This window comes from Cladophialophora immunda (genome assembly GCF_000835495.1).
Source record: "Cladophialophora immunda strain CBS 83496 unplaced genomic scaffold supercont1.1, whole genome shotgun sequence".
NCBI classification, from domain to species: Eukaryota; Fungi; Ascomycota; class Eurotiomycetes; order Chaetothyriales; family Herpotrichiellaceae; genus Cladophialophora; species Cladophialophora immunda.
In genome coordinates, this window is record NW_015622541.1 from 5,285,362 (window position 1) to 5,301,922 (window position 16,561).

The window sequence follows — 16,561 nt, forward strand, 5'->3', positions numbered from 1 at the left end:
GGCTGAAGATGGGCCGGAGGAAATCTTGGCGTCGCCTGCGATCTGTAACTTTTTTCCACATCGAAATCATGGCCCAAGTTTCCCCAGTCCGCCAGCCATAACAGTTCTGATTTGGGCGTTGTTTCCAGCGATGGTCAAGTCGTGTAAGTGCAGTCCTAGTCTCCTGAAGTACCTTGCCTGACCGTAAGCAGTCTCCAAATCAAAGCGCACGCCCGTGCGACTGCGGCACAAAATTGAAAAAGCCAGTGCGGCGAAACAGAGGAAACTAAGAAAAGAAGAAAAGAAGGTCTGTTGGTGGTTCACACTAAAACCCCTCCTTCTGCTAATGCCAGCTCTACAGAATCCTCAGTGGAAGTCACGGTTAAAGAAAGATCCCGGCATTCCCAACCTTTTCCCTTTCAAAGAAAAGCTCCTCGAGGAACTCGAAGAGAAGAAACGCCAGAAAGCCGAACAAGGACAGAGGTTACGAGAGGCGGCCAAAGAGAAGAAGAGGGGTGGGAAAGATGCCCAGACGAGAAAAACTGCCGAGGCTGAGGACGATGACGACCTGATGGAAGAGGAGGACGAGCTTCTGGATGAGGATATGGATGAGGACGACGACGAAGAAAGTGGAAATGCAAACCCTCTAGCGGCTCTAGTAGCGTCAGCGCAAGCGAGAGCAGCCGAGTACGACGGCGGAGCACTAGCAGGAGACATCGGAACCACTGCAGACGGCGAGGTTGTCGCGGAAGGAGTTCAGATCTCGGACACAATATCTTCGGACCACCGAAACCCGGACTCTTCACGAAAAGCATTCGACAAAATCTTCAAACAAGTTCTCGATGCCGCCGACGTTATATTGTACGTCCTGGACGCCAGAGATCCTGAGGGCACCAGATCGAGGGAGGTAGAACGACAGGTCATGGCTGCGGAAGGTGGTTCGAAACGACTGATTCTTGTGTTAAACAAGATAGACTTGATCCCCCCGTCTGTGTTGAAAGGCTGGTTAACCCATCTACGACGATATTTCCCCACGATACCACTCAGAGCATCGACTCCCGCATCCAACGCTCAGACCTTCGACCACAAGCAACTTACCCTAAAAGCCACCTCTGAGACACTGCTGCGTTCCTTGAAATCCTACGCCGCATCTAAGCAACTCAAACGGTCAATCTCTGTCGGAGTCATAGGCTACCCCAATGTCGGCAAATCCTCCGTCATAAACGCCTTGACCTCACGTCTGAACAAGGGTGCCCAAAGCTTCGCCTGTCCTGTAGGCTCTGAGGCTGGCGTTACCACAAGCTTGAGAGAAGTCAAGGTCGACAGCAAATTGAAAATCCTTGATTCGCCGGGCATTGTCTTCCCCTCAACGGTGGACGGGGAGGGTAGAGAAGACAAACAGCGACGAAAAGCCGAGCACGAGGCTCGGTTAATTCTTCTGAACGCGCTGCCGCCCAGTCAGATTTCGGATCCCATTCCGGCAGTGAACCTCTTGCTCGAGAGACTCTCAGCTTCCGAAACGCTATACGAGAAACTCTTGAAACATTACGGCATCGTAGCACTAGGGCCATTCGCACGGGGGGACGAGACAACAGACTTTCTGGTTCAGGTCGCAAGGAAACGAGGCAGGTTGGGTAAAGGCGGTGTGCCCAATCTGACCTCGGCAGCAATGACCGTGATCACAGATTGGAGAGATGGAAGGATACAAGGGTGGACAGAGCCGCCCGTATTGAAAGTCGCGGACGACGAGGAGATGGTCGAAGGCCAGAGCGTGGACAGCAGCAGGGAGCTGCCCACTGGCGTGGACCGCAAGCAGATTGTCAAGGAATGGGCGGCCGAGTTCAAGCTAGAGGGCCTTTGGGGGGATGGGCCTGAAAGCGGGAAGGGGGCAGATGATGCTATGCAGGTAGAGTCATGAGTCTGATGTCCCGCATGAGATGTTTAATGGGCGTTTCATAGTAGGACACGATGATATCCCAGAGGATGAATGAATGCATGTCACAAGCTCAAGGGAGAAGCCATTTCGCATCATCCATCAATCCCTGCTGTCCGTGAACTCATGCGACAGTTTGCCATTGAAGTTGTCGCACAAGGCTGGCAACACGAGGGGCGGAACTGCGCTCGGAGATTCCCTCCCACAATAATAAATTGATTGACTGCGGCCCATTTTCGCGGTCGCGTCTGGGCGATTGGACCGCGTCGTCTCCAACACCCTCTTCCGCTGATTGTGCCCTTTTTCCCATTCTCGACTTCTGGAAACACTACACCTGGAGCATTTGACCAACAACGCCCCTCTATCTCTATACAGGTAGTGGCACGCCTTTGTTACAGAGGCAAGGAATACCTCTCTTCCCAAGTCGGAGCGATCGTGATCGCGGTCTCGGATCCAGGACTTTCCCTTGACCCCTACTATTGCTACATCCCTCATCAACCGACCATAGGACATCTGGACACTAGTTGTTGTCCGAGATCGAGAATACAAAAACCCGGTCGACAGATCCTATCTGCTGGGTACCGGAACTGGTTCGAGGCAAAGAGCACGTTGAACAGATCCAGTCCCTGGACTTGGCGAGGAGAACCTAGCAAACCTACACGGAGCACAGCGAGGGGCATCGAGCACCACGGCGGGACGAAACAACAACGCCTCGCATTCTTACCGTCTCAAGAACCGAATCGCTGCTAATCTTCCGCGCCACCGTTCTCCCCGCTCTCTGGACTGCAGGAATATATCGTCTCTCTCCTTCTGTCCACCCAGGCGAATCTATCCGGGGGAGCGATGCCGCCACGAAAGAGCGCCGCCTCGACGGTGTCCGGGGCAGAGGCAAACGGCGACGTCTCCACGTTGTCCACTGCAACGAATGCTACAGCTTCATCTTCCACTCAACATGCGCATCCGAAATCATCAAGGCAATCGGGAGCTGGATCGGGGAGGCAGGATGATGGTGTGGGAATTGATGTACGTTTCGTCTCCGACTTCCTGCAACTCCGCGCCGATTCCCGCGAAAATACACCCAGGATCAGTGCAAAATACCCACAGATCCCCCCTTGGTTGCGCACGAGAACAGGAGCATTGTATACTGACGGTTTGGTTTACCTCACACAGGACCTCCTTCTTCCCCGCTCTCTCGTATCCCGTCTCTCTCGCGGGGTCCTCCCCCCTAACACCTCGCTACAAAAAGACGCCCTTCTCGCTCTGACCCGCTCCGCAACCGTCTTCATCTCCTACCTTGCCCACCACGCGAACGAGCAATCGCAACTACGGCACAAGAAAACACTGAATGTGCAGGACGTCATGGCCGCGTTAAAGGAGATTGAGTTCGGAAATGTGATGGAGCTGGGTGCGGTGGGGGAGGACGGGAGGACCGGCGGAAGACTGGAACGGGAGGTGGAGGTGTACGAGGAGATCATAGGGAGGAAGAGGAGGGGGTACAGAGAGAAAGTCAAAGCGCGGGAGTCTGGCGGTGCAGAGGGAGCTGGGGAAATGGAAGACCGGGGGGAGCCGAGTAGTAAGAAGATCCGGCGCATGAGCGCTGAAGACGAGGATGAAGAGGAGCGGATGCTGGAGCAGCAGCTCAACGGGACAACCGGCGAAGAGGCCTCGGCCGCCGAGAAAGGGCCAGCCAAGACGAAAAGTCGAGAGAACGGGGGCATTTCGGTGGTTGTGCGGAATGGTAAGGGGAAAGGGAAGCCTGATCCGACCCAGGAGGAAGATGCACATGTAGATGAAGGAGGGGACGAAGATGGTGAGGAGGCCGACGATGACGAACAAGAGGAAGACGAGGGGGAGGAGGAGGAGGATGAAGAAGAAGACGACCAGGAAGAGGACGACGACGAAGATCAGGACGACGACGACGACGACGACACCGCTGCTCATCACGCTGACGATGACGACGACCACGATATCGACGTCGACGACTCAAGGCAAGCCAACGGTCGCGCGGCTGGGAGGGTAGGACTGCTGCCCGACGGGAACGTCGAGATTGCAAGCGACGACGAGAGTGATTGAACGCAGCTCGCGGTCCCTTTATCGGCCTCTGTCGCTGTCCTCCGTATCATGCCCGCGTATACCAAAACCGGTTGCAAACCCAATGGGAGTGAAAACGTGTCTTGCCTTGCCCCACCTGTTCGATACCGGAACAATGCCCCTTTCTTTTTTCTTCTCTTTCCTCCACCTCCACGTCCCGTGCCAATAGCTCAGATACCGAGGAAGACGGCGCCAGGTCCGCAAAGGCAAGACTATATCCGCGCATCCACGGGACTCTCTGGCTGGTCTCGTTTCTGACTCTCGCCTCCATTCCAATGTGGCCGGGTGAATTGGCGGGCTCGTATCTATATCCCGCATCTATACGCCGCGAAACATCTCTCGATGTAATAACAGTGTCTACCTCGAGTCTCGTCGTTCTCTGCTACCTGACTCACTGACTATGTAGCTACCAGGGTATCCAGATGGTTTGCACGGGAGGACGAGAACGGTTCTAGACCACCCCGGCCGGGCGGCCGAGAATGCTCCTGCGGCCTTGCTTGATGACGCTCAGCGGCGCGAGGACACTGTAACTGCAACTGTGTCTGGACCTGCCCGTGTTCGGCGCAGAGGGCGCATTCCCATCCAGCTCAATCCCGTGTCGCTGGCCATGTGCGTGTCCTGGATCCGCGCGTTCTAGATCTCGAACCACCCCACGAACGCTAGCATCGCGCTGATGCTTCACCGTCCCGCCCGTGTCTGACTGCGCGGCGGCGTACGCGAGAGAAGAAGAGAGCGCGTCGTCCCATATCCAGCGTTCCTCGCCGCGGGGCCCGTCCTCGGCGCGTCTGCAGGGCACGTCGTTCTCGAGGATCCTCGCCATGAAGCGCTGGATGGAGAGGATGGCTCGCTCCGCGTCGACGGAGAGCGTGGTGTGCGCGGCGCAGAGGCGGACGCGGGGACGACGACGCCTGCCCGCGTGGCCTTCAGGTTGGATTTGAGCTTGAATCGGCGGGCAGTGGAGAGGAGGAGCGAGGAGATTTCTGTCCCTTCTGAACGAAGTCGGCGGGCCCGGATGGACGCGACGTGGTGTTATGACGGGATCCAGACGCGGGCGGACAGGATGGTCCGGAGTGCGTTGAGGACGGGGCCGAGCAACCGGGTCGACGACCATCATCCACACGTCGTCAGCCTGGTCTGGATCCGTGGGGAGGCGGCCCCTCGGTGTTGCCAGGATCGGCAACGCAATGACGCCGCGTTTGCTGGGTGAAGGGATGTCGAAGCCCGTCTGTTGCGCCTGTGCTCGTGGCGTTTCCTGTTTTCCTGTGACAATTCTCTTGGGCGCCGCCTTCGCCTTAGCTTGCTCTGGCAACGCTGCCACAGACTGAGATTGCAGGGCGGGTTGCGCTCTCCTTTTGGAATCCACATCCACTCCGCTCGTCGAAGGGACGGACGCCGCCTCGTTGGGGTCGATATATACGAACCCCTCGTCACCCTCTGCGTCAGCGTCAGCCTCGCCATCTGCCTCTGTTCCCATTCTCAACCTCTCATCCTCAAGGCCCTCCTCTTCCTCACTCTCGGCATTCCTCTCCCGGACAAAGTCCAACACCTTCTTCAGACTCCTCCACCACTGTCCCAAATCACTCTCCAGGTCGAAAATGACCGGCATCGGCGGTTCCGGACCCCACTTGGCATTCCGCGTGGCCGGCGTCTCCTTGACGTAGAAGCTGTCCCCGACACATAGGAGCCGGAGGTCGGAGTCGTACCATGAAAGAGAGTCGGGGGTGTGCCCTGGCGTATGGAGGATTGTCAGAGGCGTCGCAATGCTGGCAGGCAGCGGCCGCGGAGAGGTCTCTGTGGAAAACGAAGACGAGGTGGTCGGATGCGTATAGACGACGCGGGATACGTCCTTGGCCCAGATTCCCACGTCGTATCGCGGGGCTTGGAGGTCGAGTTTGTCGCACAGGCTATGGTTCTGGAGGTTGGAGTAGGGTGTGATGAACGACTTGCCATACGAGGACGATAGGACCGTCGTCGCAGGGCGCGCGGCGGACCCATCAGACAGGAAATTGCCCTGGACTTGGTCTCTGCTCTCCTCGTGTTCCGTCGAGGTCGGAGGCAGTTTCCCGATGCCCATGATATGATCGTAGTGGCAATGCGTGGTCATGACGAGGTAGGCTATCCTTCCGCCAGGGTTGATCGTGTATTCGAGAAATGTGCCGATGTTCCAGACCTCAGGTTCAGCACGCATGTAGGAGTGGTCTTGCACGTCTTTCCCCCGCGCTGGAGGAGACGGATGAGAACTTGAACTGGGTACCTCAGTCCCGCAACCAGTGTCGCTCAGGACAATGACTTGATGTCCTTCCCACCCATCCTGCGTTGCAACTCCAGGTACTCGACAAGTCTTGCCGTGCCTTGGACTAGTATTCCTGCTCGGCGTTGCAGATGATGGAGTGCCGCAGATCTTCGCGTATATGTGCGGGAATTCGCCGTACCGATCATGCTCTCGGATCAGATACGTCTTCGAGTTTGTCAGGCCGCTGGTCTGGATCTGCTCAATCGTGAACGGACAAGAGATTGGGACATGGAAACTCTCCGAGGTTTCGTCGCTCATCTCTGAGCAAGCGATGCTTTTCCCAAGGGCTATCGGTTAGAGAAATGGTGAAGTAGTGTTAACATTGTTGTGTATTGGGCATCTTGAAGCTAATTAATTTATGGAGCGCCTTTGGTCCGATTGGTTAGGGCCAGGAACAAAAGGCGAACCCTCTGATGTATCGAATCTGACAACATAGCCTTGAGCCTCAAGGGCTCCTCGGATAGAGATGAATCCTGACTTGATGTAAGATAGATTCATAGACATTTAGTCTTGATCCATCCTGTCGCCTGCCCCATCCCCATCTCTTCTTGCCAGTTCGTCTTCAACGCCTTTTTTCACGCCCTCTACGAAGGCCTCCACAGCCTCGCCCCCGCCCATGGGTACTCCGCCATGTCTGAGGTATCCACCATTACGGACCGGGATCTTGAACGTCTCACTGACTATCGGAAGGCCACCCTCTCTCAGTGCGATCGTCAGACTCGACAGGCTTTGCTTGAACTGCGGCGAGTGCAACACTCTGCGCAACATGGTCTTCTTCGCTTTGGTCAATTCTCGCTTCGCTGCATCCCGTTGCTCAGAAGTTGAGTCGGCATTTTGCAAAGCGGACGTGTCAACCGAGGCCTGCACCATGTCCGATAACTGAGGTGGGAGACATGCAAATAACCGGTCCAACAACTTGTCGTCGGCTGATTCGAGTAACGGCACCGTTGTATTTGCGGTCAACAGGTCCCCAAGGGTCGTGAACAGATTTTCCTGGGGTGCTTGTCGCTGATTGCGTTGTTCCATGGCTTGAAGAAAATTGCGAACCAAGGCGTTGGCTTCTAGCCCACCAGCGGCCGCCCTGACGTGGGGAGTCAGACAGATGGCTTTGCAGCGACAAGAAAAACGCAAGGCATGGGGTGCAAGTACCTACGCTCGTCCGCCGTCCGCGCCGCCCTCGCGTGATTCTTCGCCCTCCTCCCGAAAATCCCCACCTGTGGCATCCGGACCAGCTCCGGGACCGCCTTGTGAAGGGCGACGATTGGGGTTGTGATCTGTCCCTTCCACATCCTCCATCGGCTCCGGCCCTTCGTCGTCTGGTGAATTCCCATCCGGAGGCAAACTGGCCATTTGTTCTTGGACATCGACCTCTTCGCCCTGAAGAAGGTTGTTCACGATCTGGCCCAGCTTCAGATCTCGAGCAGAGAACCATGACGGGTCGCCTTGAGGATGCTGACTGCGGGATTGCAGCCAGAAGAGGTATCTTTGTGAGCTGGAGGTGAACTTGAGGACGTAGATTCTGCCGTTCGTGGGCGTCTTCGGGTTTGACGGATTTTCAGCGCTGGTAGGCTGGTAAGGAGTGAAAGAACCGTCCATTGGCACCATTAGCAGGTCTAGTTGTGGTTGGTCCAACGGAGCACTCCGCGGTCGCCAGCAGAGGTGCAGTAGTTCATCTTCGTAGAGGTAGAGGTATCCTGGAGTTGGGAGAGGTTTTGCTCGTGGAGGCGAGGTGCTCGTCTGGGAATCTAGCTGTTAGCAGATCGAGGAAGGGAAAAAAGGGGGGACTTCAACACTTACATCAAGCTCACAGAGCCCTGCCTTGAACGTTAAGATGGGCGAAATCGACATGGTATGGAGATGACGAAGGGACGCAGATGCAGGAAGACTCAATTCGAGAGAAAGAACGTGTTATTGAAGTTGTATTGATCTTTTGGAATCTAGACGTAAGCTCAAAATGCTTTGACACGTCAGGGTTGTGAAATCAGAGAGGTGCTTGCAATGACATTGACAATTTGGATGGAGGGACGACAGCATTTGAAGCCTGGTCATACGAGGCCGAGCCTGCCTGCAAGTTGTACCCCGTACGGTGCACCACGCGCCGCTTGGAGAGCACAACGCTCTTGGCAGGGCCGCCACCGCTGACTTAGTCATCCAGTCACGTGGGATGCCACCACACACCCCCAATTGCGAATTTCCATCGCACCCAAGATCGGAGCGTTGTGGCCCACGCCAAGAAATGAAACCGCACACTTTCCCGATTCTGCGCTTGATATCGACTCTTCCACCACACAATCCGGCGAACAACAACCACGAAACTCATTCTCGAATCTCCAGCCCGCGTGGTCAAGGTTGAAGGTCAAAATGTCTTCTACGGAGGCCAATCCAGCCGTCGTCAAGAAGTTCGGGTCCGGCGAGCGATCTGTCCCTCATCACTCCCAGAAGGCCAGGAAGTGGTATCCCGCCTACGACGAGCCTCAACGCAAGAAGGTAAGTCGCTCAGAAAAAATTGGAAATGCCCCCAGAGCAGTTGCCTCCGTCTGCTTTCATCCCTTTCCTCAAACCGAACACCTTCTGGACGCTGGAAGGGTGCGACTCTGTGCCAAAGAAACACCGTTGACTGACATGTGGATGGACGACCAGGCCCGCAAGACGCTTCACCCAGCCAAACCTCGAGCATCGCTACAGCCTGGCGCCGTGCTGATCCTCCTCGCCGGTCGATTCCGCGGCAAGCGAGTCATCCTCCTCAAGAACCTCAAGGAAGGCGCACTCCTCGTCACCGGGCCCTTCAAGATCAACGGAGTGCCTCTCCGACGAGTGAACTCCAGATACGTCATTGCCACATCCACAAAGGTCGACATCGGCGGACTGGACCAGTCAACACTGGACAAGATTGCCAGCCCAGAGTACTTCGCGCGGGAGAAGAAGAGCAGGAAGCAGAAGGGCGAGGAGGCGTTCTTGAAGCAGGGAGAGAAGCCAGAGGTAAGAGATTTAAAAAATCAAGCCAATTGACTTGTTGCATCTTGCTTGTACCACGACTGGGAGAGGATACTGACATCTGTCCGTGCGTTTTTGCAGAAGAAGGCCCCCGCATCCGAACGTGCAGCCGACCAGAAGACGATTGACAAGCCCATACTTTCCGCCATCAAGAACGAAGAGTTCCTCGCGAGCTACCTCAAGTCCAGCTTCAGCCTGAGACACGGCCAGAAGCCCCACGAGATGGCGTTCTGAGCTGGTCGTCCACAGCCGGCCGGGGTCATTCGACTTCTTGAGCAGGAGCCGAATGCTGCTTGTTGTTTTGAAGGGGGGGCGAGGGGTGTCGTTGCGAACGCAAGGGAGGTGCTTGCTTGCTTGCTTCTGCTCGGGGACCTGGCTGCCAGCGAGAGATCCAACAGAGAGGCAGTTAGTTGAGCGGGGGAGTGGGAGCGGATTGAGATAGAAAACCGAGATTCGAGGGGGCGTTATGATGTGTGTATGCTTGCACCACCACACCCAAGGGGGGTCGACTTTTCGAGCAGCTAGCCATGACTCTTTTCCCACACATGAAGGGAGGACCAAAAGAAAAAAGAAACACCAAGCTGTGACAAAGTGGGACGGGGCGGTTTGAACCAGTGATCTTGCGATCCCCCCCCAAAAAACACACACACGAACAAAGAACGGAGCTTTGTGCAATCATGGCCGATAATGCCATTTTCATTATTGCGCCCCAAGAGACCCAATAACAGAGAAATGTGTCAAGCATCAACTGCAAGTAATGGATTGGTCGAAACCCAAGCTTGATCCGCTCTATCCTGGAGTCCCGTAAAACCCAAGTCTCCTCATCCGTCTACACAAATCATTTGCAGCAGTGATATCATGACCCACGATTGCTACATTGAAAGCGCTTGCTAACAGATCAATTCCTCCCACCAAATCGACCGAAAAGAGAGCCCCCAAACATCTAATGACAACTGGTGCGAAGTATCATTCACCCTTAAATGACCACTGACGTCCCCTTCAGTCCTCGCTTCGATTCCTTGTCCTCCTACGCACGCCCCCCTTCGCGTCATTGATCTTCCCATTGACTCTCTTCTTCGCTCTATCCTTCATCCTCTCCATCTTTTCCGGCACATCATGCTTATCTGCTTCCGCGACCACATCATCAATGATATCGGCCCCGACAGATGTACCCATAACCCAGTCGCACAGCCCCCAGGGACCGAAGTTACCCTCACCACCGCATAGTAAGTGATTGTCAGTCCGCCGTGCTATTCCTCCGAGAATGAAGTTTGTGGGCATTGTGGAGTATCCACTGTATGCGAATGTCTCCTCCAGCGAAATGAGGATGAGGTAGAAGATATAGGTCAAGAGGTGGAATCGGAAGAGCACCGCAGGAATGTAGGTCGGCAAGAAGGAGCGGAGGAGATAGGCGGCTGGATGGTCATAAGTGGCGCTGAGCGGAAAAGGCGTGGATATGCCGGCGAGGGCATGGTACCAATCTCTGTGCGCCCGACTCAGGGAGATGGTATGGTGCCAGTCGTGCAGCATATATCTGTGCAAGACATATGCTATTAGCTCGCGGAGGAGATAACCCCGTGCGAGATCCTTGAGGATACCCCATGGCAAGGGTAGTGCTGTGGTCACGCGAAGTGCAGAGCGCCATAAAAGGACGCGTGTGAAGAGGAGTTCCACCAGTGCTTGAATTAAGACCGCCAGGAGGATGTTGAATATTGACCAGCCCAGCATGCGTAACAGGGCCAGTGCCCTTTTCCGGTTGGCGTTCTTGAATGGCAACGCAGAGTCACCCAGTGCCTTGAGATTTTCGGCCGCCGAAGGAACGAGCATATCAAAGCCCAGAAAGAGTATTGAAGGGGCGATGTAGAACAACACTCGCACTGCCAGAGTCGCGACAATCTCCACTTGAAGCGGAGGGTGTGAGAGGACCAGGGTCGACCAGGTCAAGTAGAAGAATAAGAGATTGAGGGAGGTGGAGTACGAGGACATTGTTGGTATAAGGAGGAAAGAAAGCATCGGCAGCCCAATGAGTGCGTCCATCATGGTGCGCAAGGTGGTGTATGTTGACGAGAAGGGGGAGATCGCATAGCTATAGAGGGTCTGGGCGTATGAAGGCGGCGGAGGGCAGGAGATGGCATTGGGGAGGTAGGAGGCCCATGATTGAGGCAGATAGCACGCCGGGTTATAGGACGAGGACACCATGGAGGGCTGTTGTTGTGAGGTTGGAAGGTTTGCGAGGTACGCGCTGTTGAGTTTGGGTCACCGAGTCAACCTCCTGTCCATGGAAAGAAATACATAATAGCCAAAGTTGATACCTGTCTGGAGTGCGGCGCGATGTGCAGGTGGCTGGTAGCGATACAACAAACAAGAGAGAGCGTGATGGAGTCAACTGTGACGTCAGAGGGCCAGTATTCCACGTGACTCCGGGGTTATCCAAGCCATCGCAGCCACTGCAGCCACTGCAGCCACACTTTTCTTTGACGCCACCAATGGCGCAGTCCTCGTTGATCATTATTTCCGCCTCCAAACATGTGCCACCACTACTTCTGACATTCATCCGCCGGATCTACAATACAGCCCAAAGCGCTTTCGTGGGGAGAGATGCGCCTTTCGTGAGCGATCACCCCTGGTGCATGGGGAGCAAGCAATCAACCCCACGCTCAGTTCAGCGACGCAAAGTGCTTACCTATGTCAATTGTCACCTACCACCATTTCCCTTGCACATGCTTCATCCCTTCTCGACACGATATCGGGCCATGATCTCGCCGAAAGAAGAACCCTTGGATCTGTCACCTGGACTAGAGTTAAGATCAATCTGGCAGGGGAATTATTGTGCCTCCAGCCAAAACTTATTCCAAGTTGTCTCGGTGTTCCGCTTCATTGACAGCCTTCTGACTTCTGGTTTTCTCCTCGGTGAACGCACTGAGTGGTCAGTCCATATCTGTCAAAGCCCTTGCAATGCAATAGTCGGCCTTTGACAGAAACCTTATATTTGGCCCCCTGATTTAGGTCAACCAAAGCCATGCCAGCTGTCACGAAATCCCCGGCACTCCCCAGGATGCCGGTTCAGTTAAGAGCACCGGAGTGATGCAGATGCGGGGTTCCATGATGCAGGGTCGCCAGAGCGGAGCCAGCAAAAAGAGAATTAGGGAATCAGGGAGAGACAAACATCCCACGGAAGACCAGCTCGTCTGTTTCGAGGGCTGGCGCTGTGGAAACACAAGCTGATGCTACCTTTGCTGTCCTGTGACGCCACCCCCTCATGTGCGGGATTGCCGCTTCACGGGTTGTGTAACTCGTCGCATCATTGAGCTCGCCGACAACAAGGCCCGTCCACTCGTGGGAGTAAAGTAGTTCTCGGTTTTCAGTACAAGTTACAAGGGCTCTCTGTCGAATAAAAGGCCAATTGCCCCGACAAACGCAGTAGTGTCCATCGCGGCATCCTACCACATCTTGTTCCCATTTGCAGAATGGCCGAGAACAGCATTCCCAAGACGCAGACAGCAGCAATAGTCCGGAAGCAAGGTGGGCCGGTCGAATTCGATGACAGTTATCCAGTCACTTTACCCGGGAAAGACGAGATCCTAGTCAAGGTCTTGTATACTGGTGTCTGCCAGAGTGGTTGGTCAAACACATCCTTTCCTTCGGCATTGACGCTTGAAAAGCTTAATGTGATTTGCATAGATCTCCATACCAAAGCTGGAACTGCTACTGGGGCCGACGGTGTCCCTATCACGAACATAAAACTGCCTCACGTGGGCGGACATGAAGGAGTCGGGCGCGTTGTCGCATTTGGTCCCAACCTATCTCCAAATGATAGACTTCAGTTAGGAACATTAGTGGGCATCCGCTTTGCGTCTCGAGTATGTCACGAGTGCGAGTACTGCACCTCTGGCCGAGAGCAGCATTGCACCAACGCAACGAACCATCTGCACCATGAAGACGGCAGTTTCCAGCAATATTGTGTGCTTGACACAAAGTATTTGACTGAGTTGCCCCAGGACATTGATCCGAAGGTGGTTGGGCCTGCTCTTTGTGCCGGGGTTACTGCATACAAGGTGAAATTCATCAGTTTTCCACAGCATGCAGAGATGCTGATTGTATGAGGCCATCAAAAATGCAAATCTGAAACAGGGGGAATGGCTTACTGTCATCGGAGCAGGTGGCGGGTTAGGCCACTTCGCAGGTACAGCCGTGTCTTGCTCCTCGCGCACATCGAGTGTCAGCTGACTCTGGACAACAGTGCAATACGGCCTCGCCCTGGGCGCAAAAGTACTGGGAGTCGATGCAGGGACCGAGAAGCAGCAATTTGTGGAGTCGCTCGGGGCACAGTATGTCGACTTCTCGAGGTGCAAGGACCTCGCAAAAGAGATCGCGAACACTACTGGAGGGGGTTCACATGCGGTTGTCGTCACAAGTGGCCACCCTCTGGCCTTCAGAGGGCTGGCTGATATGATTAGGATTGGTGGATCCTTATGCATGGTGGGCATTCCTCCGGGGGACGTGCGTCTGGACACGCCGGTGGCTACCATCGTCATCCGAGGACTCAAAATCCAGGGCAATCTGGTAGGGTCGTTGAAAGAAACACTCGAGGCCGTGGAATTCGTTCGAAATGGAAAAGTTAAGCCGCATGTCAAAGTGCGACCTTTTCGGGACCTGCCAGACGTGTATCAGCTATTGGAAAAGGGAGATGTTCCTGGCCGAATCGTGCTGGAGCTGTAGAGCCGGGCAGGACACCACCATTAACGCAGGTAGTGGAGGGGCTGAAAACATTGTGGAGCCTGGTTATCGAGGTCATAGGCGTTGCTTCTCAAACATACCTCCCGGTGAAGGGTAGGTGGAGGCGCAGCTTGACAGCGATGCCTCTCAGACTGCCTATCTAGCCAGATGGTTCGCAGTCAGTTCGCATAGATCCCCTGCCACTCCGTAATCTGCAGGTGGGAATGCAATGCACAGGTCGTGATCCCCGAAAGCCCGAACATATCTCATTCTAGCTTCAACTGTGGATGTAAGCAATGCTGACCACCAGGACTCGGGAAGCCGAGAGACAGCTCAAGCAACATCCCAGGACGGTGATGTCAGTTATGCACGACATCCAGCCTCTAGTAGATGTCAACTTCGTGTCTGAGAAACGCCGTCCAATAACATCCTAACGCCGCCACATACCAACCTGAAAGCTAGTTGGTGGGGGCATCAAGCCTTTGACTGGCATTGGCTGTGGCTCGCTGGGTTCCTGCAGCATGGTCAGAGCGTCCGCATTGCCTGCACTTGGCATTCCTGCCACAGTCGCTCCTCTTGACCTGGTTTGTCAGTGTGGCAGTTGAGCACATACCTACTTGACCAAGCCCCGCGAGAGATTGAGGATGCCGCGAACCTGAAACGCCATCAGCCCCTTACACAACCCCGGGTTGGTGTCGTTGTTGGCTGGAGCGAAAAGAAGCCAGGAAGCCCTCTCAAGCCCATCGCAATCCCTCCTGGGATCGAAGATGTCGAAAATGTAGGCTTAACCACACTGTTTTCCTTTTGGCATTTCTCAACCAAAACATGGTAGCAACCCCCAAAGAACAGAAGAGAAGAGAACTTCTCTTCTCCCAATGGCAAGGTCTCCAGATGTTCGCCGCCTATCGCTCGTCGATGGGCTCGCATTTGACACCAGCCCCACACTCTGGTATGCATGTGTCGATAGAAACAAGGATGTCCACTGAGAGTGCTCAACCACCCCCCATTTCCTAACGGGGGCTGCATGTGTCATTCCATTTTGACGGGTTGACATCCTGCAAGGCGGTCCCTGGGATGCAAGCACTTTAGGTGATCGTACAATTGATAGCAATGCAGGTTTGCATTATCGTGAGTCGTTTATCTGGACATCAAATATCATGCAAGGCTGTCGTGAAGTTAATAACTTTCTGGACGCTCACGATAAGCTTGCTGAATCTTGACCTCTGGCGATACAGGCGCACGAATCGGAAAGCTCATCCATCATCTGTGCTTGTTCCCCGAGATCTGTGGTCTGGAACCGGTCAATCCCTTTCGCGGGTGGGAAACCTTCGTTTCTAGACTTCCCGCTTTTGGCGCCCGTTGCGCGTATCAAGGTGGCTAGGCTTGCTAGAGGTGGTTGAACCTCCATTCAAGGGCCAGAATCTCGTAGAACCGATCGTGCACCCCTGTGCCGATCTTGGAGGCTGTCACCAGTCTTTTGATCTGTGCTCAACTTGGTCCATCGAACAAGGACCCCTTGCCGCTCTACCGAGCTTTTAGAGCCCGATCCCATAGAGGGCTTCCAAGTTGGGTTCCCTGTGTCAAGGGTCCCTCTTTGAGGAATTCCGAGTCGACAAATCTGGCTTCAACTCACTGAAACTTCCACCACTCCGGTGGCTTAAGCTCGTCAACCAATGCAGAGTGGAGTCGAATGGCCACACCTCGCGAACCATTCGGTGGGAAACACATATTTTCGCCTTGCATTCTGTTCAAGACATACGCGCACCGTGTGTCCACGTCAAACCAGACGCAATAGGCCATTTATTTCCATACTCCCCCAGCTTTTTCACATCCCTCCTCAACAATCCTTTCGTTGTGTCGAGCGTCAACGAGATCCCGAAGACAAATGCAAAAGATGTGCCTTCATTGCCGAGAAGTCGGTTCGTAACACCTTGGGATCCTGATCTGGTGAGAAAACCGCATGCTAACTCTGGTGCCCAGTATATCAGCCGCATTTGAAGGTCGAAGAAAGCACCTTCGAAACCTTGCCCCAAATGGATCATCCAGAGTTTGACCGAGACTCCTCGTTGGAACTTGTGGGAGAATGTCCCTCGCTCTCGTCCAGTTTCTTTTCTTCCGATGCAGCCAGCGCAGACTCTGGCGGCTTGCGTCGACCGTCGCTCGCATCTTCGACTTATTCGGCTTCGCCTGAGGCATTCTGGACTCCATCAGCAACAATCGCGAGCCCCATGACCCCCATGATGGTCGAGCCCAGCACACATTTAACTTCGAAACAATACGTAAAGCCCACGGCTTACCTTACCGGAGGACATCATGTCTTTCATCATGCGCAAGATGAAGAGCGCGGTTCGCACAGGTCTTTGTGGGAGGCTTCTGGATATTCCAATCTGTCCTTGCTAGGTGGCACGCACGAGCTGCTTCTGGCGGAAGCTGGCCGTCCGCTCTACCATCCAGACGTCCAGGGCCTGAGTCACGGAAACACGAATCCAGCGTTGACGAGAGCGATGTTTGCTGGACCCTCGGGCTCCGGTGCGGGTGCGATGATGACGGCAACG

General features: G+C 54.7%; 7 protein-coding genes across 7 annotated transcripts; 4 read left to right on the forward strand and 3 right to left on the reverse strand.

Moving 5' to 3' along the window:
• Window positions 1–86: 86 nt before the first annotated feature.
• On the forward strand, window positions 87–2,078 carry PV07_01542 (uncharacterized protein). The gene is made up of 3 exons (XM_016388074.1): window positions 87–143; window positions 192–286; window positions 341–2,078. Exons 1-3 carry the CDS (start codon window positions 131–133, stop codon window positions 1,895–1,897), a joined length of 1,665 nt encoding a protein of 554 aa, XP_016255002.1. The 5' UTR covers window positions 87–130; the 3' UTR covers window positions 1,898–2,078.
• Window positions 2,079–2,237: 159 nt separating this feature from the next.
• On the forward strand, window positions 2,238–4,238 carry PV07_01543 (uncharacterized protein). Its single transcript, XM_016388075.1, has 2 exons — window positions 2,238–2,935; window positions 3,083–4,238. Exons 1-2 carry the CDS (start codon window positions 2,756–2,758, stop codon window positions 3,983–3,985), a joined length of 1,083 nt encoding a protein of 360 aa, XP_016255003.1. The 5' UTR covers window positions 2,238–2,755; the 3' UTR covers window positions 3,986–4,238.
• A 111-nt stretch (window positions 4,239–4,349) lies between these two features.
• Window positions 4,350–6,587, reverse strand: PV07_01544 (uncharacterized protein). The gene has a single exon (XM_016388076.1). It carries the CDS (start codon window positions 6,552–6,554, stop codon window positions 4,455–4,457), a length of 2,100 nt encoding a protein of 699 aa, XP_016255004.1. The 5' UTR covers window positions 6,555–6,587; the 3' UTR covers window positions 4,350–4,454.
• A 20-nt stretch (window positions 6,588–6,607) lies between these two features.
• On the reverse strand, window positions 6,608–8,350 carry PV07_01545 (uncharacterized protein). The gene is made up of 2 exons (XM_016388077.1): window positions 8,094–8,350; window positions 6,608–8,033 (listed from the first exon to the last, which is right to left on the reverse strand). The coding sequence occupies exons 1-2, from the start codon at window positions 8,142–8,144 to the stop codon at window positions 7,446–7,448; spliced, it is 639 nt and encodes a 212-aa protein (XP_016255005.1). The 5' UTR covers window positions 8,145–8,350; the 3' UTR covers window positions 6,608–7,445.
• A 177-nt stretch (window positions 8,351–8,527) lies between these two features.
• PV07_01546 (uncharacterized protein) lies at window positions 8,528–10,170 on the forward strand. Its single transcript, XM_016388078.1, has 3 exons — window positions 8,528–8,783; window positions 8,937–9,275; window positions 9,372–10,170. The coding sequence occupies exons 1-3, from the start codon at window positions 8,658–8,660 to the stop codon at window positions 9,522–9,524; spliced, it is 618 nt and encodes a 205-aa protein (XP_016255006.1). The 5' UTR covers window positions 8,528–8,657; the 3' UTR covers window positions 9,525–10,170.
• PV07_01547 (uncharacterized protein) lies at window positions 9,980–11,636 on the reverse strand. Its single transcript, XM_016388079.1, has one exon. The coding sequence runs from the start codon at window positions 11,487–11,489 to the stop codon at window positions 10,290–10,292; it is 1,200 nt and encodes a 399-aa protein (XP_016255007.1). The 5' UTR covers window positions 11,490–11,636; the 3' UTR covers window positions 9,980–10,289.
• A 1,121-nt stretch (window positions 11,637–12,757) lies between these two features.
• Window positions 12,758–14,009, forward strand: PV07_01548 (uncharacterized protein; the record flags this gene model as incomplete). The annotated part of the gene is made up of 4 exons (XM_016388080.1): window positions 12,758–12,908; window positions 12,972–13,345; window positions 13,395–13,473; window positions 13,531–14,009. 4 exons carry the CDS (start codon window positions 12,758–12,760, stop codon window positions 14,007–14,009), a joined length of 1,083 nt encoding a protein of 360 aa, XP_016255008.1.
• Between the last annotated feature and the right edge of the window lie 2,552 nt (window positions 14,010–16,561).